At 40.7% G+C, this 22,961-nt stretch overlaps 1 protein-coding gene across 1 annotated transcript; it reads right to left on the bottom strand.

The window, feature by feature from the left end:
• Positions 1-23: 23 nt before the first annotated feature.
• tbx21 (T-box transcription factor 21) lies at positions 24-19,244 on the bottom strand. Its single transcript, XM_026178071.1, has 6 exons — positions 18,392-19,244; positions 6,794-6,948; positions 4,066-4,187; positions 3,565-3,723; positions 2,874-2,935; positions 24-2,554 (listed from the first exon to the last, which is right to left on the bottom strand). The coding sequence occupies exons 1-6, from the start codon at positions 18,937-18,939 to the stop codon at positions 1,735-1,737; spliced, it is 1,866 nt and encodes a 621-aa protein (XP_026033856.1). The 5' UTR covers positions 18,940-19,244; the 3' UTR covers positions 24-1,734.
• Positions 19,245-22,961: the final 3,717 nt, after the last annotated feature.

The following is a 22,961-nucleotide window of genomic DNA, read 5'->3' on the forward strand; positions in this document are numbered from 1 at the left end:
ATGTATTACTTTGAAAGCCTACATGTGCACACCAAGATCTTTATTTCTATATTTAAACAAATACCAAAACTTGGAGCTATTAAATTAACCCAGATCCTCAAAATTATGACACTGTTATATGGAAAACATGGCAATTTGTTTAGTTAAACATAAAGAGTTTAATGCTTATGTACCTTTGAGGTTTTTCCAATATGCAACATAAGCCATAATGGAGTTTCTGGTATCATTTAAACCAAAAACCTTGATGGCACTGTTGTGTTGATTGGTTTCAGGGGAATAATTTGAACCGATTGGAAATACCCTGCAATATGTGTTCCCATGAGCATGCTACGGACAAAATATGGCCCCACTTATTAGAATATTGCTTCACAGTGCATTGAGAGGTCAGTATCTTGCTTTAAGACCTACATGCACACTGCAAACTCAATAGAAATCACAAGCACCATCCCAAATGAACTCATGTGAAAAATTCAGCCAGAGTCAGTACAACACTTTGTAAACCATGCAGATCTCTGCTGCTACATCCTGCGAAACCCTCAAAACAGTGTTTGCATCAGCAGGAATTCCTCAAATTGGAGAATTTTGTTAACTAGGAGTCAGTGTACAGTGAGAAAACAATACAGGACAGAAAACATCTCCATCTTAATTGAGGAATCCAACGACTAGGAAATGAACTGTGGGTAGTGCAGATGCATGAGATGTGACTGACAGATTCAAAAGCACAAACTCTTTTATAATACTCCCCCCAAAATTCAGCTTACTAATGTTTGACAAAGTGAACCACATCCTGGTGGGTTGATCAGTTTTGATTAAAACCTGACTGCGACAGTTACTGAAATTGACGAAGGTGGTTCTGTATTACCTGCGTCTGGGTTTGGACTTAGAGTGGCATACAGGGTTACAGTAAAGTACAAAGAGGTGTCACAATAAATTGAATAACTTTTAACATTAAATATTACTCAAACAGCTTTGCTTTCAAACCAGTAAGATATGTTGGATTGCCTGCAGGCGTGTGGACCTGCGATTTTTGCTGTGGTTGGAAAAATCTCGGTAGATGTAGAGGAACACACAGAAAATGTCGGGCTAATATGTATGAGGAAGGTTCCCCTTCTAGAACACAAGCCTGCTGTCACTTCATGGCCTACAGCGCTTCACTGTGGCCGCTAGGTGGTGTTGCACTAATTAGATAGAGGACACTGTGAAAAGCCATAATTTCTGCTCAGAATCGTCATGGGAAATGAACATGAACATATTGCAAAGATGTGTGAATGGTTGATGGTGAGAACTGACGTAGATGAGACCAAAGGAGACATGGTGAGAGTGTTTGATGCAGAAAGAACAGACAATTGCTGCAGGCGTCTGTCAGCAAGCAGATATGCACATCTTTTTTTTTTTTGTTTCGTTGTTTTTTTTACAAATCTCCAGATGTTTCAAAGGCCTAAGCCACAGGTCTTTATGTCTGTTTGGTGTTTATGTCACTTTAGGCCAGCGTTCCAGTCACTTCCACTCTGTTCGACACCAACCTTGACACTAACTTTGAAAGTTCCTGTAGTCGTCTGACACTTTGAGGGGCTGGTCACTGTCCGTCTCTACGTTCTGCAGTTTGTCTGTAGCAAAACCAGAGACTGTTCCAGCCCGTCATCGTTATCCTGGACAGACAGTAAATGTGTCAATGAGGGCAGTGTGGGAAGGTGTTGGGAGACACTGTGGCAACCATGATAATGTGTGAGGTCTTCAGTGGGTGTAATAACCATAATAGTCTGCATCGCTGTTGCTGTCTTTTTCACAGACCTCTCCACTGCGCGGGGGTGGGGAGTTTTCAGTGCTGGACGTATATGGCGACACCCTCCTCTTCTTGTTTTCACCCACACCTCCCTCAAACAGGCTAGAGTCGCCTGAGTCCGCTGATTTCACAGAAGGTGGTTCGAGCCAAGGCTCCTCTTGCACTACGCCCACAGTGTCTTTGGGCTTGTCCTGCAGCAAGGGCGGCTGAAAAGAGTCCAGGAGTGGAGGAGGGTGCAGCCTGGGGTTCCCAGGGGATGTCGAAGATGAGGAGGAGGAAGAGGAGGATGATATGGGTCTAAACCACCCAAGAGTGGGGCCGGATTTAGTGGGGTGACCGAGGTACTGTGGGGTGGGCCGGCTGGCGCTCCAACCTGCTGAGGCGGCTCCTGATACAGACACGCTTGTAGACGCAAAAGGATGATCTGAATAGTAGCTGAGAGCATGGTGAGCAGATGTCTGCAAGGGGAAGGGCTTGTAGAAACCATTTCCAGAGAAGTCCCCCTCATAGGAGGAAGTGAAGTCAAGCCGATTTGGGGCCACGCCTTGCTGAGGTGACAGGTACCAGCGGCTGTGGGGACCGGGGGTTGCGGATGGGTCTTTGTGCTGCTGGCCCATACCAATGTGCTCGCGGCCATAGAAGCGGCTCTGGGGCAGGGGGCTCATGTACTGTTCAGAGAGGTAGCCTTGGGCGTAGCAGCTCCCTGGCAGCAGCTGCTGGCCCTCTGTAGGGGAGGGGGTGAGGCGATCAGAGTCGGGAGGAGCGTACAGCCTAGGCAGGAGGGAGGAGGAGGAGGGGAAGAGAAGCGAGTGTGAGAAGAAGAGGAAAAACAGAAGGTGTTATTTCCTGCCCAAACCTCAAACAACTATCAAACATCTCACAGCCCCTCACACCCTTTCACTGCAGCATGCTCAGCAGCAGCAAGTAATTGCATCTTTTCCAATATTAAAAGGCTGACACGAGCACTCAGGACATTCAAGTGCCAGCAGTGACCCAGTCTCATTATTAATGCTGAGAGAACGCAGGGTTCACACTGAGAACAGAAGAGGATTTGCTTTTTGTAAATACAGACATTTTTGAAATTACTTACGTGTCATAATTGTCACGGAAACCTTTAGCGAACGGGTTATGGTCTATTTTCAGCTGAGTGATCTGTGTAGGGAATAAGAGGAGGGCAATGAGAGAACGTAGGCAAAGGAAAAAAGAGAAGGAGTGAGTAACCACATTGAAGAAACAAGAGCGCAGAAAGAGAACTAACCGACTAATAATTAATGAGGCTATACTGCAGTTTTATCTCTTATTGGAAAGATTTCATCTTAAAAACCGCAAAGGGGAGGAACACAAATGTAAAATTGGGAGAGTATATCTTGCATGGAGTAACTGTTCCACAGTTTATTTGAACAGCCGTAAAAAATACACCGCACACAAGAGAGATGTGAGCTACGGTGCTCAGGTCAGCCGAGGTGAAGCGACTCTTGAAGGTTGCAGAAATGTAAGTTGGTGTGTCTGCATTTTTGATGCATGCATGCATAAATCAGTAAAACATGTCGCTGACATGAATCATTGATCTCTCAACATCATTAAAGCTGTGCAATCGAAGTTATAAGAGGTGTTTTTGTGGGCCAGTTGTGGAAGGTTGTTGCCAAATACAATACAATAAATATGCAAACATGGTAGAATAGCATGTCAGTGGTCTGCAACACAGGCTGCGGTTCACACCTTAAAACATATTTTTAAAGCATACAAATCTCATCTTCATCTTTGTGTCTGAGGTGACTTACATCTGCATTTTGATAAGCAGTAACAGCGATGAACTGAGTCTCCGGGAAGATGAACGTCTGAGCTTTAGAAGAGAGGAAGGGGTCCTCCGTGCCATCCTCCTTTACCTGCACGATGTGAAGACGAGGCTGGTATTTATGGAGGGACTGGAGAACTATCATCTGGAGAAAGGGAGATGTAATATTATGGTCATTTGGCTGCTAAAGATTAAGAGCAGGAAACAAAGATACCTTTATTTTACCGATAAGCGAGAAAAATAAAGGCAGGAAATGAGCAGGCAGAAATTGAGTGTTTGCAGATGGTTTCCATCGCGACACTCATAATGTGGTTAATGTTTTCATATATCAAGAATACGAAAGGAAATGATTAAAGTAGTGTAAAATATAAGCAGAAGGTGACAGTTATTGCATTCATCGATATGTTTCAGCCACTCACTGACCACGCGAGCGTATTCACAGACAGATTTGTAGATAGAAAGCAAATTAGAGGCAAAAGCACGGTACCTGTGCCACATTGTTGGTGCTTCCCTTGTTGTTGGTGAGCTTGAGCTTGCTAAACGACACCTCTTGTCTCATCCAGTGAGCTCCTGTGTTGGGAGAGTCGGGGTGCATGTACATCCTGTTCCCTGCAATCACCGAAGCACATGGCGAGCAGCGCATGTAGTTATGAATAAGGGCTGCACGCTTTGTTTTATTTATTTATTTTCACAGTTTTGGCTTCAAGCTATCACAAAAACAAGAGAACAGGAATATCGTGCTGCAGCGAGTTTTGCTTTGATTCTCACTTTTTCTCTTCTGCACCATTTCCTTTACAGCTGTGTTTTATTCAGCTGGTTTTTTTTTGTTTTTTTAAAGCTCTCAGTAATGAACAGACTAACTGTGATTAGATTTCTTCCCATAACTCAGCAGCTTTTCCATGAATCCTCCACCTGTTAACCCAGACGGTCAATGCGCTGAGACCAAGCAGTTTCAAAATGTAACCTGCCACTAACACTATGACTAAAACAGGTGCATCATGACACGCTTCATTTCTGTAGCGTCGAATTTGGTAAATTTTGAAATGAGACTTTTTAGGACAGTTTCAGTAATATCAGTGTTTTCTGAGTCATTTTTAAAATGCTGCTATTCACTTTCTGTTTTGCTGATTAGGCAGAGGGAAACAACATTTTGCTGGAGCCCCTCAGGTGTAAATTTACAAAAAACAACTTTGGCTTAAGGACTTAAAATCTTCTCTGATCTAAAGTCAATTTTATAGAGATTTACATGAATTCAAGTTGAATTTGATGCGATTAAAAATTATATTTTCTGCAAATCATCAGCAAGCACTATAAAATATTTATGGCACAAAAGTTAATGGATATTAATAATAAGTTACTGTCTGTAGGCCACTTCAGTTGAATACAAGGGAAGATGAAAAACGTCTTAAAACGCCACTTTTCCATCAGGTATTTCCCCTGCAAACTGGGATGGCTCTGTTTTCCTTCCTTTAATATTTTAATATATTCCTAGAGCAGCCAAGATTTCTCACAACATTACCACAACGACCTGCTAACCTTATTTTTGCACACCACATAAGGGTAATATTAAATCTAATTGAGTGAAGTTGTTTCACCACAAATTCCACAACTGTAGCACATCAGCAGTCACCTTTCCACAACACCTGGCATATGTGTGACAGCACCTTGCAGTTTCTCTCATTTATATATTTGTGGTTTGTCTATCATCAATCACACATAAAATGAAATCTCGGTTAACTTGCTATTGTTATGCTTAGTTTTTTCTTTTTTTTTCTGAAGTGTGAACAGGAGGAAATACTGAATGAAAGGTTGTGGAGAGAACAGGGCGTAGAAATGTAAATGTAACGTGTTAAATAATTACTTCTATGCTTGATGTTGAACACGTCTTTACAAGAAAAGACGAGAGAAGTGGCTGAAATGAACTCTGATGTATAACGAGATACTTGGGGAGAAGCACGATTGGAGGTACATCTGGTGAGTAATTCAGACACTCTTGGATGCCACGGAAGATCAAAGCGGGACCCGGAGAGCTTTGATAGGTGCTGGAGAAACTGTGAGTGCAATTGTTAGTCATATTCAAAGTGATCAAATTACTGGACATGTTTTTAGTGGGTTTAAAGAGGGGTTAAAGATGGCATAATATTCCTAAAGATTTTATTGTCGTACTTTGTAGATGGAGGCTGACTAAAAAAAATACTCCAAATTTCCAAAGTACAAATTTTCCGCGTCTTAAAAATGTTTGAGTGTATTTTTCTGGTAAGTAAATTGGTTTTTAGGATTCGTCTCGGCTCAACAAAAATGCATTCCTGTTTAAGTCAGTTATTATAGCTCCTTAAACCAAGGAACATCAGGCAATCTTTGAAAAAATTGCAAAACATGTTGTGAAGCTGCTGACTGAAAACCTCTCAGACCAAGTGTGCATCTTAATGCACGTTTTGGTTTCCCTACTGTATGCATCTAGGTTTGCTACAATACTGCTAAATAAACCACTTCCTCAGGCTCTTCCAGGCAGCACACTGAGTGAAGTCTCCTGCTTGACTGACCCAAGTTTATTTTCGATGGCGGGTTTAAATCATAAACTTCGCATTAGAATCTAGTATAGGAAGCCCCAGGAAGATTGTGGGTTTTAGCTGTTTACCGGCTACTGGTGGTAAATGCACGATGAGAAGAAAATAGCTATTTTCAATGAGTAGTAGACATTTTTTTTTCACAGGTGGAAGAGCTGTTCTTACGTATTAGGAGTACTAGTAAAACTCGTGAATCCAAAATTGCAATATTTGTCGTCCAGAATAGCCGGTTTCATTATATTACATGCATTTATGTATGTATCAGTGCAAATGCTAATCCAACTACGTTCCTTTGATATAATGCAACAGTTTATTTTAAGGTTTTAACTATAGTGGAGTTAATATAAAGCATTTTAAGTGAAATCGGTCAAGTAAAGTACAATTACTTTGGTGGTGTACGTCATCCCTTTTATATCCTTTTGCATTTTTACATCTGCTATATATAAAAGTTATAATCTTAGTCGCTTATCGTTTTTATCAGTGTGTTCAAAGTCTTTTTCAATAGACGCTGCAGCACTCTTTTTTTCTTCTTTTTTTAGTATTTGTGAATGTAAATGTAGTTGTTTGATCAGCGTACCAAATCTTGGTTTCTAACAGTCATAAAGGCAGCCCCAGGGTTTTACATTCTGTGCTATAGTTTCAGTGTACCTGGCATGTTCCCTTCTGCCTTCCCACACTGGACCCACTTGCCGCCCTGGTATCTCCAGTGGTGCTGATCAGCTAGAACGACGTCCACATAGACGTTATAGTGGGCAGTAGGATCCAGAACACTGATATTGAAGCTCAGAAAGGGGAACATCCTCCTGGAGAGACATAAGAGAAATTTATTTGTTAAAAAAACAACCCAAAAACGTTGTTTATACCTTTGTTCACATATTGTAGAGGTTTATGGATCAACTACGCCCACGTCCAAGGTGCACAGAGAAGCAGATAAAATCTCGAGAGGTTATGACTTTTTTTGTTATCACGATTATTCTGATGACAGTTACAAAATGCATCAAAGTGCTGACAGATCTCAATGTTAAACACATCTATCTATAATTGAAAATGTCTATCCAGCAAACATATCTGTCTTCAAAGTTAACAGAAAACAGCCATGTGAGGCTGCTGCCCCTGAGTTTTTAAAATAATGTGCATGTGAGTAGCGACTGAAACCCATATTACACTTTATCCATATTAGCCCTGCACATGGTTAGTGTGTTGAAAAAACAGGAGATGAGTTTTTATTCCGTATAAAAGGTTTATGTTATATTTCCAAATATTAAAACTTAGACTCCAGTAACTTGGATCACTATTCAAAATCAGCTTTATTGGTGTAGACCATTAGTTCATCCTCTGTCTAAAACAAGCCACTTTGGCTCCTCTTGCTTTAAGTCAGCTTTCTTCTCACAAACCGGAGATTTGAACAGCAGGTGGACATACAGAGCTGAGAGTGGAAAGTAGACCCTGATGTCTGTTGATTACATGCATATACACTGACATCATTGCATGAAACTTTATGTAACAGAATAATAATGGATTGGATTTATATAGCGCTTTTCAAGGCACCCAAAGCGCTTTACAATGCCACTATTCATTCACTCTCACATTCATACACTGGTGGAGGCAGCTACAGTTGTAGCCACAGCTGCCCTGGGGCAGACTGACAGAAGCGAGGCTGCCATATCGCGCCATCGGCCCCTCTGGCCAAGACCAGTAGGCAAGTAGGGTAAAGTGTCTTGCCCAGGGACACAACGACCAGGACAGAGAGCCCTGGGATCGAACCGGCGACCTTCCGGTTACAGATGCGATTCCCAACCCCCTGAGCCACGGTACAAACAGTACAAAATAAGTTCAGCTGTCAGAAACAACTGACATTTCTCTCTTTTGAATCACACAGCCTCTAAAAATTATGGATTCCATTAAAATAATCTGTTGTTGAAAACTGAACTATTGTAAATTTTCTCAACAGTGCATGTACGTAAGCTGTTGAGATGATTCATGTTTGGCCTTTCAAACTGTAATCCTCGGTTTCCTAAGCAGCTAAAGGAGTCATGAGAGGTGGAGAGGACAGCTGACACTTGAGCTCAATATTTAATGCTGCTTTTAATAAAAGATGCCCCAGAAGATGCTCTTGATTGCTGGAGCTTTGCATGTTCAACTCGTTTTGATCACTTCAGTGAGACGAGGTAACTGGGAGGTCAGGTTGTCCCCTGGCTGGACGACCCGGGAACGGAGAGGGAGAAGCTGGGTTAAATTAAAATTAAAGAGACACACACAAACATATAAGAAATGGACTCTGAACACACAACGGCAGATAAACCCTGCTGACATTCACGTGTGCGCCAAATATCCGGAGTGCATGTCGACGCGAAACACTTACTGTAGTGATTCAGAATTACTAACCCTACTGAGTTGTAGTTCACACTTTACATTATAGCGCAACATGTAACACACAAATGTTAGTCATTCTCTGGGGGAAATCCACTTAAGGGAAATTAGTTGGACAATCATGTCCTTTAATATTCATTTTCCCAAATGACTGATAGGTGAGAAAAAGTTTGATGGAGATTTAATCGACAAGGCTTTTATTAAACTGATTTTTCCCCCCACCTAGTTTCATATTATTTCCTGGTTAAGTTAGACATCAACACGGCTTCGTGAGCTTTAGGAAAAGACCCCTTTCACAGCCACGTTAGAGGCCTGTCCTCTGCTTTGTGGCTTGTAATAATAGTTTACTTGATGAGGTGCTAAAGGTAGACTATAGATAGCAAAGATGTGCTGCTTGCAATGTTTTTGTGAGCAAATGTTCTCAAGCAGAAAAAGTATTTCCTTGAGATTTAACTGAGAATGCCCTTTAATATTATGAGACTGAAGAAATGCTCAAACTAAATGGTGATATTAGCTGTACGCGGCAAGCATCTGAAATGACTCATGTAGGTGTTTCTAAAATGCCATCTAGCAAATGACTGACTGACGTCATATTAGCGTGCAAACTCAGAAGAGGTGGCATGAAAACTTTAAAGAAGCCTGGAGTTTGAATCTCATCTCGATTTACTAATTACTATTACGGATTTATTTGGTTAGGTTTAGGAAAAGCTTGTGGTTTGGGTTAACATGAAAATAAAGATGTGAATAACAGTTTGCAAAAACCTAATCTTTCTTAGAGGAAGACAGTCTAGCGATATGTAAATTTTAGGAAAGATGGCATTAACACATTGCAGAACTCCGTAGGATGTGGCCACTCGTGACCTTGAGCTTCTCTATAAAACCAAATCATTACTGAGAAATTTCAGACTGAACCACAGAGTCCTTCAAGAGACTGAAATTGACGTTTCTGGAGATATAATGACTAAAAATTTGCCTCACAACTCACCTTCCCCTAAAGATCACTGCATGCAAAAAATGATCTCATTTGTTTTATCATTACAGAAACTCAGTGATTTAAAGGAAGACCTGAGCTTTTCCTGATAATGCCACCAAATCTCATGTTCATTCATTTCTGTCTCTTTATTGCCATGGCATGCTTATAAATACCCCTGCGATGAACTCTGGGTCCATATGAGGTCACCAGAGTGTAGCTGGTGTAAATAAAGGCATTGTGTTTGACACCAGCTAAAAGCTCCTCAGGCTATGGAGCATTTGTAATGACTGACATTCAGCTCCCGCTGCCCACCCCTGCCACTTAGATTTGTTCGGTATTAAAAGTGCACAAGTGGTTTTAAACCTACAAATGTAAATAGAATAAAAACATGCCTTTGTCTATTTTTCTTCAAATAATAGATTTGGCTAAAAAAGAGCTGAAAGTGTGTAAAAGTATAGATGGTTATAATGAGTTCTATGAAAAGCATGTCGTAGTCACTTTAAGAGGGCAAAGTGCGCACAAAAACAGAAAAAATAGCTCTTCGAGAAACACCCTTTACTTTCTTGTCTAAAACATTTTGATGTGGGTGGAAAAGATAGATAAGGTCTCATGTCTATTTGATCACCGCACACTGCGCAAACTGCGCGCGCACACACACACACGTTAGAAATGAAAGTTAGACATATAGCCTAAATATAATTCAGTCAGTTAAAGTTTGTGCCGAGAACATGATACTACATGTTGGCAGCATCGTTTTGGTAAACTACAAAACCTGTTATCTCTTCTCGATCGAAACTGACCTCATCTAAAATCAGCTGGGTGATTTAGGGGTGCAAAAACAAGACAGGTGTGTAACGAGACAATGAGTAAGAGGCTACTGTTAGCGACGGCCCGAGGGCCCGTCCGTGCTGATGAGGATTTCATGTGTGTAGCCTGAATCTGCGTACATCGTTTGTACGGGAAATTAAGAGATGCATAAAGTTACTTTTACATTTGTCACATGGTATTACGATGGGGCACTTTACTTTGTGTTTAAACTGTATAATATACAAAATGAGCAACAGTGCTAGAAATAACTGTAAATAACTAAAAGCTGTGATACTGTGGTTCACTAAGCATAACTGACAGCTGAGCATAATCGTTAAGAATAAATCGATTATTCAAAACTTTTAAAAAATTATTCAGCCAGTTTTGAATAATCGATTCACTCTTAATGATTGTTACAATTATGCTTAGTGAACCACAGTATGACATCCATTTATCCCAACTACTGACTTACTGTTCTAACCAGTAGTTCACTGCTGTTAGGAAATAGCCCAATCTATTAATAAAAAATAGACAGTTCTATCTACCAGTATTTACACGGTGCATATATTATGTTTAAAATAAGAGCAAGTGTGTGAGACCAAAAAGATCCATATTATTTGTGGTAAAAAAAAAAGTGACTTTCTTTCTGCAGACTTTTATTAATAACTTTATCGAGCTTTATTTTAAGTGTTTATCATTTTTAATCTGTTTTCCATACCGTTACTGAACATTTGTAGCTGTTAGCCATATTCTTATCTAGCGGTATCAACTATTTGTTAAATTTCTTGTTACAATGAATTAAATTACTTTAATTAAACTGTAATTTCTACTGTTTCTTTTCAGATTAGTGTGGTTCAGATTTCCAATTACCCCCCTGGCAATTGCAGAAGCACCCCCTGGGCTACTCGAGCTCCCGGTTTAGGTTCACTGGCTTATGGGAATGCTCTGCAGAGAGAAAGCACAGATGCTGTGATGTTTCACATTATGCATTTATTGCTCATTAGACCTCTCAAAAGGCTGAGCTGCAACATACAGCCACTGGCTGTGAGCACAGCTGCAGCTCCAAATCAGCTTTGGCAGTGGTCAATGAGCAAACTGGTACACCAGCTCCTCTGGTTATCTTTCTGACTGTAAGGCTACAGACTTGCAACTGAGCAGCCACAGCTGAGGGTATGCAGACTGGCTGTGGCCACAGCCAACGGCAGTGTGTGTATCATAATACAGCTCAGCATTTCTTTATGAATCAGAGGAAATGCAAAAGTTATTTTCGGGTAGTGCAAAAGAAGTCTTGAATAAATTCCTGATGTGACCCTTAGGGGGCTCTGTACTGCTCACATATGTACCCATATTGTTTAATAACAATGCTGAAGGGTTAAAATTACTACAAAAATCGTGGTAATTCGCATTTGCATTGATTTGTAGACTAAAGGTACTTTACTTTAAATTTGGATATATAAATGCAAGCTTTGTGTCCAGTTTTCAAAAACACATCTCTATTGATTATAAAAAGAACGGCAAAAGCTGGACTTTTCCTTAATTCATGTAAAGAAAAAGTTCAGATGATCAAATGTTTTCCAGTTTGTCTCTTTGACTGTTGGCTCTTTAAGACGGCAGCACATACACACGCCCTCCTTGCTCACTAGTAAGACAAAACCCTACGCTGAACCGTCCCAGTTGGGGTTTTCTGGCTACAAGGCGAGTCCAGTTTAACAATCAATCATAGTTCTCGGTGAAACACAATCGTGGCAGCAGCTCTTTAGTGGCTCGCAAAGAACAGGTGAAAGGGCTCTTCTTCCGCAGCAGTATTTAATACAAGCGAAAACAGAAACTTGGCTGTTGAGCTCATGAATGGATTGATCCACCTACACTGAGTGAGAGTAATCTAGAAAGAAGTAGAATTGTTATAATTTTTTTTTTTACCCCATTCATATTATCAGTTTACTTATAGTAGAGCCTTTTATAGGAAATCAGAACTTGAGAAGGGGAGAAACCAAAGAAAACACAACACAGAGGGGTATTTGCATGTGTGGGAGGCTCTTTGTGTTCAAAGTTCACTCAGAGACGCTGAAAAGCACTACATACATACATGATAGTGTGCAGTTATTTTCAGTGTGGTGGCGTTGTGGTAATTAAGGGCATGGTAGCTGTCATGTCTAGAGTGTCACACAAACATGATTTTACTTTTACATGGCAGATACAGTCACAAGGAAAGCACCTCTGTCTGTTGCAGTTTGGAAAATGATGATACACAGACACATGAAGTCGCTTTAACACAATAGGAAATCACAATTTCAGTTACCCAGCTACCAGACAGGCTAACTAATAAACCTGCCAGCGTGCCACTGAATTATAGAAACAGTAACGGCAAATGTCTATTTCTGAGCACGCCGTGTACGAACATGAAGAGTCATAACTGTAGTCGTTTTTAAGGCAAAATACCATAGAAGAAGATGAGTGTGGTGAACCAGTCACTAATATAGAGACAGTGACATTTAAAAGAAAAAAAAAATCAAAATAAACTGTGTGGATGTTGGAGAGCGAGGAATGGGAGGGCACGGGAGGGGAAACTGTGGGGGGGAAACGGAGGTTGGAGAAAGGGAAAAGGAAAGAGCAGAGGGTGGAGTGAAGAGAGGGAAGGAGGGAGAGGAGAGGAGAGGTGGGGTGGGGAAGGGTGGGGGTTTTGTCCTGGGGATGCGAGGCAGAAGCTTGAGCGGAGAAGAGGAACTGGGTATTCACCAGGGAGAAGACTTTTCCACATGAGCGCACCCGCTGATTCATCTGGACAGGAGTTCAGGTCCAGTTTTTGTCACCGCGCGTACGCTTGATCATCTGTGACGAAAACATGCCAGTCTACAGCTGCTGCCGGACACAAGGACTCTTTAGCACATGGACACCCTTGTTTGTGTATTGACTTATGGCAGAGGAATTCAGCCACTATAAGTGCTGAAATGTCCATTTTGGGGGGTAGTAGTCAGGGGTAGTCACCTGATACTGTGGACTTCATGCTTCAGACCTCATAAAGGATAATGCTGCTGTTAATCTGGATTTTTATCATAAACAAAGCCTTCGGACAGACTAAAAGCAGTTGTAGTTTAGTCTGCTTTCCAACACATCCAGCTTCTTGTCTATCAAACACGACACAAGGCCATTAGTTTCTACAGTGAGGAATTAGGAACAAATTTCAGGAGCACATTAATTCCCATTTGTTGGGGTTGGTGTACTGGTGTGTGCTTGTTTATGCTTGGGCCTCGCTAATGTTTCTTTCAGTAGCTTTTGGACAATCAAACAGTCTGGTAAAGATCCTATCAGCCACAACATTATAACCACACACTGTACAGAGAAGATAAATGTAGACACGCCCTAGCACATCCAGCTTTATCATCTATTTCACTCTAAAAGGGGCCACACTTTAAAAAAGAACATAACACTGCATTAGCGATTAAAAGTGATAAAATTAAAGGAACATTTTCGCTGAGGTCAGAGGTCAAATGAGTAGTAAAGTCATTTTTTAAAAGACCTTGGTATGAACGAACTGAGTAGCCCCCTGTTGGCCATTACAAGAAATGCAAGTTTACCGTGTTTTGACATTAGCTTAACTTCTCAGATCCAGAATGTATAATTAAAAACACATGTTTGGAGATCAGTCGATGCTCCGGGTTCGGTGTTGTCTTCCTCGTGCCATTCCTGAGGAGTTTTTGGATTATCCTGCAGAGGGAGGCTGCAGCCATCAGGGAGCATCTGCGATAACGTTTAGGTGTGCGGTATGTGTCATTATGCCAAGTAGCAAAGTAGCATCGCGATGAATAGTGATACTGACTTCACCTATCAGCAGTTATAATGTTGTGGCTGATCAATGTATATATTAGTATTTATCAGTATACAGTCCATTTATAACAGTGGAATCAAATCATTGTTAACAATGAACTTGCCAGCAATAGAAAACAAATAGGGAAGTAGATACAATTTATATTTCTTTATCTAATTAGTCCCACAACCAGTCAGCAGCCTATCTTCATGTTCAATTAGTAACAGTATTTTTTAATCAAACTTTTTGGGAACCAAATATAGAGCTATAAAGTTAAAAAAAATATGTCAAGTGTGTCAGTAATAAGCCTAAGGCTCCAAATGCGGTGGACATTACTCACTTTGAAGAGGAGCTTAATTACACGGTATGAGGAAATACTTGTATAGCTGTCTAAAATATTGGCACTAGATGTTTCTGCGAAAAGCTACATAGGCACACATAAACAGCTGAACAGGAAGTGACAGGTCATACTGTCAAAACCTTGAAATAGTCCCACTTCTGCTTTCAGAGAGAGAGAGAGAGAATGCGAGCAAAAACGAATACATACGACTTCCAAACATTCACCAAAAAGGCAGCTCGTGATGCAATTCTTAAATATGTTTTTCTGATATGTTAATTTCAGCATTAACTTTTTTAAATTTCTAGAGCAAGCTGCCCTTCTAAAGACACCCACTCTTATTTCCTTGGTGATGTGAAGTGATAATTTCCACAACATGAGAAGCCTACTTTGGAAATAAAGCTGGTTATTACCTAAATCATTTGATGAATTCATAGAAAAACAGCATTTTCACCAATGGGCTGCAGTATATTAGAAGAATAAAAACCACATTTCATTTTCATTGTGTGTTAATAAAAAAGCACCAGAACGGTTTATTAAGAACAGATACAGGAACCTAAAACTCATCATACGCGGCGATTACCGTTTCTGAGCGCTCATTCTACTCAAAACACAGCAGCACCATCTATTCTTGGGAACAAAATAAATCAAAGGATTGTTTCCTCTCAAAAAACTACAGGATGTCAGACTGATACAGTTTACAGTTTGCAGTCAGTGGAGCAGAGAGGGCAGATGAGCATGATTCCTCCGAGTCTGAACTTTAGTTTTACATTATTTCCCTAAAAGGTGTTTTTACGCTGAGAACTTAGTCAGTACTTTCTCCTTCCTAGAACACACACTGCATGGCCGAGCAAGACTTTCTTTGTAAGTTATGTGCTGTAATTAAAGCGAATTATTTCCTCTTTGAAAACTACCAGAGGATCGTTCAATTAGAGGCACATTTCGAGGTGATTTCCTACAAATTCAAACGCGGCCTAACCCTTTTAACAAAAAATGAAGCTGCTTTCTACTGCAGTTTCCCAAAAAAAGTCCCCACGAATGCATGTACTTCTTGGAAACAGCTGCAGGGAAAAGTTTGCCTTTTTGACTCATATCTGCACCAAGAGTACCACAGGTGTAGGATCCCTGGTCAAACAAATGAATAAGGAAGAAAGCTTCACTTTCTCTTTTCAAATTTAGTCATTTGATTTCTTTTAAATCACAAAATATCCCCTTTTTCCCATTTTCTACCACAATTTGTTCGACCCCTTGGATCATCGCGGTAACACGGTTGCGCTGACACAAACTTCGTCTTAGCCGAGGACAGCCTGTGCCATGGTATCAGCTAGTGAGGTGAATCTGAATTTAGCTCATGAGAAGTGCAGATGAATTCGCCCCCACCCTTCGCTACAGGCCGAGAAAATGTGTCTAGATTTCAAAGCCCAGGTGTGCTACATGAGCTTCTGAGAGATCTGTCAGGCTGTACACCCACCGTCTAGTGGAGGCTGAAGAAAGCAGAAAAAAAAGAGAACCTAGTCTTTTACTTCCTGAACATCAAAGGTGCCTCACCTCCTCAGTGTGGCCATCTAAAGCTTCAGTAATGTTTGACCCTTCACTTCATTTCTCTAGAGTTTCTTTCACCCTTTCGCCTACTGATACCGAGGTTTTGATTAACATTGCAGACCCCCGGACTCCTCTCTTAAAATCACACCAAAATTATTGTGGAAGCCTGAAACCAAGATGAAAATTTTAAGAAGGATATTGCCTCTGATATTGAAAGTTTTTTCTTCTTTTTTAGTGTTTCTCTGCTCACCTTCTTCAAAATCTTGTAGGATTTTTTCTTTTTTTATGTTACGAAAAAGTGTGAGTGTCAGAAACAGGGGTAAAGATAAAAGACAGAACATTTTCATCGCCAGGATTTCACATTTTCACAATATGAGGTTTGTGGTTTTTGCACAACAAGAAAATTTGCTTTTTGTCACATGTGGAAGGATAACACCTCTGCACTCACCGACCCTATTATTATTGCGGGTAGTCTTTGACTTTTTCTTTGCTCTGAGGGAAGCTGAAATTAGCTGGAGCAAAATAAAAGTGTACTGCATGCATTTTAATTACGTGACCTGATATATGATGCTACTTACCACAGTGAGTTTGTCTACAGAGGAAACTGCCAGGAATTGCTACGTCAAATAATAGAAGATGCACGCACACACACACACACACACACACACTCGCACACACACACACACGCACACACACACACGCACACACACTTGGATAAAAACGTAATAAAATACTACATTTTTAACACTAAAATCCCCAAATCATTGGCTAATTCTGCAAAACCTGTGCACACCATAAAATGAATTACAAGGCATTGAAGGGAATTTCTAAAACGATCCATTTGTGAACCATGTGAACAGTTAAATGTGCAATTTGTGATCAGGTTTAGCAGATAAAAGGCAAGAAAGTATATCAAAAGTCTATCTAAAAGGAGCATTTCTTACCCCCAAAACCGTAAGTGTACTGCACTCAGAATAACTTTCAGTAGTAAACCAGAAGGCAAAGAAGCCATGCAGGTCAAAGGGGAATATTTTGCAAGAACATAAGCTGCACCTACCAAACTGAAATTCATCTGTTTCAAAAAACCACAAAACGCCACATGCAACAACAACAACACCACACACACAACCTTAGATATATAGATTAAAATGGCTTGAGTAAACTTTGTGAATTTTTACTCAAGCCATTTTAATACAAAAATTTTGAGTTTCAGCCGACAAACCGAGTGAAGCCACTGGAAATATCAGTGTCATATTATGTGACAGCGCAATTGTTTCCCGTGCACAGATCCGAGCCATGAGAAACCTATGGCCTGAAACCTTGTGTCAAACACAAGTGTCGCATATTAGTGAATTAATCCTCATCGACGTGACTGCATCTTAATGCTCGGTGACCTATCAAGAGAGGCCCGGCAGCGCCGTCTCTTCCCCTCTCAGGCCATGAGCTGTGTGCGCTGCAGACAGCTGCCTGCGCGAGCCCACATGTTTTTTTAATCACAATTTCGATATCGTCATTTTTTTTAAAGCTTCCCACTTAAGAGTATCGCTATGAGGGTTGTTTTTGACTCTTGTTTTAGATTTCTTCCTCGCTGTCTGCACGAACAAGAATTTGATTAGCTCCCAAATTGAGTTTTGTAACGTCGATTATTGCCAATGACGGATGGTCAAAAAGATGACGTAACTTTTTTTTTTTTTTTTTTTTTAAAGATTACCGCTTTCTCTGATGGTTCGAAAAACTGTAAAATTTCCTTTTTGGCAGCTGAAGAGGTGCTGATATAAAGTGAAGGCACCCAAGAGACTTTATAGGTCAAAGAACAGCTCAGCCTGCAGCTGAGACTCCACTTTGCAGTTTGTTTGCCTCTTCAACAACTTTTTAATTCGGTTGTAATTCCTTGCATAGTAACAAACCTTTGAGATGCCTCTCAGTAAAATGACATAGTGGCCTTCTGTGCGTACCCTAATAAATTTCAAATTTAAAACTCAATTCTTTAGAAACTGTCGTACTTTCACATCCTTTAAGTAGGCAACAGCTCGGATGAGGCAAATTTTGCGCAAAACTTTGCACCTTTCGATCATTATCCCAGAAAAACTCCCAACAACCACGTCACCTGAGCAGAGACGTGTTGGTGATGCCTGCACAGTCTGCAGAGCTGGAAGACGACCGCCATTCAACTCTCGGAAACAGAAAAATAAAACTGGTTTTAGACGTGAATTGAAGTGCGCTCTTGTGGCGTAGCGGAGGCTGCTCATGGTAAAGATAAGACAGGTGAGTGAGTAAATTAGAAAGTGTAAAAACCAAAGGGCAGCGGTGTGAAATTCACGCTTTCTATAACCCCCTCTTTGCTCCATTAAATGTGCTAATCGACAGCGGAGGAAACAATGTGTAGTTTTTCTGTTTTTCTGTGAGACTCACCTCCCCTGCTTGGTGATTATCATCTCGGTTTGGAACTTGTGGAACTTGGCCCACAGCGGGTAGTTATTGAGCAGAGCCTGAGTCTTCCCGCACACCTGTAGCCCAGGTAAAGGGTAGAGAGGCTGCCGCTGGAACCCGTGCTGAAAGCTCGCTGGGTAATTCTCCGGAGAAGGGGAGTACACGTCTTTACCGCCCGTGGGAAACCCGTCTCCTGCCGTCGGGATGTAAGCCTGCCCGGCTCCGCTTCTCGGCGGAGAGCGCACGCTGCCGTACGGGCAGCTGCTGAGGGTCTGTGCGTAAAACCTGCCGGGTTGCGCTCCGTATCCTCCTACCGCCTGGTCCGAGTGGTAGGGCAGCGGCAGCGCGTCCTGCCCGCTCTGAACAGAGTCCGAGTAGTAAAACCTCGCGTCCTGAATCCCCATTTTGAACTCGGCTAGATCCTTGCCGCCGCGGTGGAAGTGACTGCTGATGTCGGCGTTCTTTCCGAAAGTTTGCGTTTCAGTCCCATTCAACATGCTGAGGTAGAGGTTGCCACCTATGCCGCCCATTTGCAGCCCCGCTCCCAGGCTGTGTCAAATGTCATAAGTTTGCGCTCCGTTTGAGTAAAAACATGTACGATGATAATCATAAAAACCAAGACCAAAAAACAACAAAGTCACTTGCCCTCAACTACGACTCAAAACGCACCGACATGAATTTTTAACTCGGTGTCTCCGCCGCTCAGAGGTTCAGATATAAAAACATCCCTCACGCCTCATTAGTCTGTTCATCGATAAACTTTTATTATTGCCAGAGTTGGTGTTTGTCTTTTTTGACGTGTGGAGTCGCTAGCAGTAACTCAAACACATGCTCGCTTTTCTAACCTATGATATATACATTTTGTAGGTGGTCATATTTTGGAGGTGTGTCAGAGGCAGGGGAGGGCGCGATAGGCTCCAGATATGAAAGAGAACATCCCCTCAGTAGAGACACGAGATTACACCCACACACACAGACACGCACGCAGAGACCTTTGGGGAAAAAGAGGAGTAGAGTGTAGTCTTCTGCTTTAAAATTAAAATATGGACACAGCAGAAATGTTTTAGAAGTGACAGCAAATAAAAAATTTATGTTATAATTTTAATTGTCTCTGATGCTATTTTGCGCCTTTTGGTTCATTTGCGCACATTAAAACCTGCTGTCATGATTTTGTTTAAGAGAAAATAGGTAATAATAATTTAATGAAGTTAGTCAGAGGTGGAATTCAATTAAAGGCCTGCAGAGGTTTTTAATAATTAGAGTAATAACACTGATAATTTTGACAAAGCAACAATCATTCGCAGATGTTAAGTCCCACACGTTAAATTCGCATTTAATTTAGCGATAAAATAAACAATGGTGCAGTCGGTTCATATAAGACGAGTTTATTAATTTTATGTATTTCTACTTTTTAATAAGACTGAATAAAACTACTTAAAATGTACTTTTATCTCCTACCAGCTCGACACACCGTGCTTCTTTCTAACGTTAAAGTTTATCCGTTAACGTGTGTGATTTATTGTAATTTAGCTGAAACATATATTTACAAAAACAAGTCTATTAAAGTATTACTCACTCTGTGTCACAGGGTTTCAGGTTTTTTTGTCACCATAAACTAGTTCACATTTTGAATCAGCAACACGATTTTATTTTCATTTTCAGTCTCAATCACGAAACACGTCAAAATGTACAAGTTTATTTTTTATTTTATTATTTTTTACAGTAAGAAAAAAAATCAACAACGAGACTGACTGTTTTAGCAGCTTCAGAGAGCTCACTGTGTTATAGAAATTATTTAAAAATAAAGCCCAGTGAAATGTATCATATTTTATAGGAAATTGATTATATTTTTATATTTTTTAAAATAATATTTTGGGTTATTTTTTATGTTAAATATATTTGTAATCTTAAAAAATGATTTCCAGTACATAAAAATACATTGTACCCATTATTTGAGCAATAATCTTAAAAATAATACACTTAAAAAAACAAACCTGTGTCTATATTCAGAATATAAATAAAAATCTATGCGTTTAAGTCAAGTGACAACAAAGAGAGACTCTTACTGAGGCTAAAAATGATAAAAATTTACCTTTAACTCGAACCATTCCCCCTCCAAGCAGAGTCTTGTTTAAGGCCCTGATAATGGCATGTTTAAATGGGTCTTACTGCTGGACTGACACTACATTTTCAGTACTCAGTATGGGTATTATATAATGTTGTTATGACTTGGTTTTTTAACATGTGCGCCCTGTGGCGGCAGAACACCTCAGACAGCATCAGGTACAGTTTCAGTCCCAATATGCAAAATTAACTTTCACATATGTTTCCTGAAACTGTCAAAGCGTCACCGTTTGTAACCAATCACACATCATTTGCTTCCAAAGCTGGATGAAACAGGAAGCTGGCTGTCACACAGCAGCAGGCTCTTCTATTAAATAAGACCTCTTAGTGTTTGTGTGTCACTGGTCAGCGAGCCCGGCCTGCACGGGGGATCTGCTTTATAAACACAGATGAAAGAGATAACCCTGGGGTATTAACAGCTGCATGTGTGTGACCATACACATGCACACACATTAATAGATGAAACCCCCCTCCAGTGCAGGTATGACACAGTTATCCCCATCGACGCTGTCACTACTCTAATCCCACTTCCTGCGTCTCTCCTAGCAAGGTGAGCTCACAAGGGCGCACGCTGAAGTCATCAGTGTTGACACGGGTGGTGAGAGGGCCACAGTGTGAGCGGCACCCCTCCCCACACACACACACACACACACCTCCACCTCCACCCATCTCGCTCACCCCTGGAGTCACCACTTCCTCTTCTATCCTCTTCTTGCTTCCGGTTAGAGCCTCAGGCCATCACCTTCTGTGGCACAAATCAGCTTTCATTTTCTGTTAAGAGCAGGTCAGGTGGCCCTCATGTGCTAATGTGCACAGGAGCATAACTTGGAATATATTGCGAGCAGGATAAAGTGTTTGTAATCCTGGTGGAGCCCGTACAATATCAGCCTATTCTGCCGGATTCTAAACTTTCCACCGATACCTGAACGTAAGCCAGTGGATAAAAGTGGGTGAGAAGGAGTTATAAATAGTGAATTATAACCGCGCTCGTACTCAGAGCTATGCGGTAACTGGAAACTGAAGTAAAATCTTGATGACTTCAAAAGAATGCAGTAAAATCAAGTGTGGTTAACTTGTCCACGGCTTCTGTGGGTTGACAAATTTAGAGGTGATAGACGGGCACATCATCAGATGTCTTCATTAAAGGAAGGTGATGATTATGAGATAGCTAGAATTACAGCATGAAATAATTCGCTGTGCTTTGAAATATAACTGAAATATGAAAGTGAGATGTTTGATTTGGCCTGTAATTAATGACACAGTGGCTCACGTTAAAGGCCCCAGTATTATCCACATTTTCAGATGATTTACAATCTTTTTAAAATCTTGTAAATGTCCAAGACATTTCTGTTTGAATTTTTCTACCAATTAGGTTTTTCTAAACCTAATCAAACCCTGGATTATGTTGCCAAGAACGGCTTTAAAGAAACAAAATAAAATGTCACACTTGGGGGCACTGATATGTAAATATAGGTATTTTTCTCCAATTTACAGTGTTGTTTAACCGTGCATGGTTTGGTTAGATTAAGGCAGACAAAAACTTAATGAATGACAATGTGAAAAACAATATGACACTGCGAAAGGTGTTGCTTGTAAATGAGCCTACACAGACTTTTCAGCTCCATTATGGCACTCCATAATGAGTTTCAGGTCCTTGTTAAGCTTTGCTAGTCAGGTTCACCGCTCATTGTGCTGTTTTCAACCACAGCACGTAGTTGTTTTGGTGAAAAAGTTGTAGAAAACTCTCTATACCATAAATGCTCTTCGCTGAACATCAGAAAAACATGGTTAGTGAGAACAGTAGTGCAATCATCATGTAAACAAATGTGTTATTGCCCCAAGAGAAACCAAAAATGACAGCGCATATCTGATAAATCAAGCCGAAAATGAATCATGAAGCTCCAGAATGATAACGACATGTTTTCCGTAGCCACTTAAAAGATGATGACATATCAGTGTTGGGTTACTTCTGCTCCTCCATGCGGCCGTTGCAGGCTTACAGTCAGAGAACCTTCAGAACCACTTCATTAAGATTAGAAAGCAGAACAGTGATCTTCCAAGACAAAGTTCAATATTTTGTTGACGCATCCATCCACCCCCATCGCTTTCCTACATAGAGTTTGCCATTCTGTAAGAGCAGAATAACCAACAGGTGTTCATACCAAACCTAAAGGAAAGAATTATTCCATTCCCAGTGGTTCCTAAATTTACAAATTGTCAATTTTAAGCCCAAAACAGGCAATATCAAGGCCAGCTATCAAGAATATGCAGCAAATTTAACATGGCTTTAATTCAAAAATTTGTTTTAAATTTGTGCCCCATGTGGAAGCAGTGTTCACTTTCTACTCGTGGTTTTCTGTTATTACTTTGCTTTACAGTCGGGCCTAAATCACACTTTGAGAAAGACAGAAGTAACTTTAAGGCGTAA

Source organism: Astatotilapia calliptera, chromosome 8 (assembly GCF_900246225.1).
Source record: "Astatotilapia calliptera chromosome 8, fAstCal1.2, whole genome shotgun sequence".
NCBI lineage: Eukaryota > Metazoa > Chordata > Actinopteri > Cichliformes > Cichlidae > Astatotilapia > Astatotilapia calliptera.

What these genes read in the sequence shown, in the direction of transcription:
- tbx21 (XM_026178071.1), bottom strand. Translation starts at nt 18,939, where the DNA reads ATGGGCGGCATAGGTGGCAACCTCTACCTCAGCATGTTGAATGGGACT. An exon ending in GCACCAACAATGTGGCACAG is followed by an intron (nt 3,724 to 4,065) that starts GTACCGTGCTTT and finishes CCCTTTCTCCAG; the next exon opens with ATGATAGTTCTCCAGTCCCT. An exon ending in CTGCTTATCAAAATGCAGAT is followed by an intron (nt 2,936 to 3,564) that starts GTAAGTCACCTC and finishes TTCCCTACACAG; the next exon opens with ATCACTCAGCTGAAAATAGA.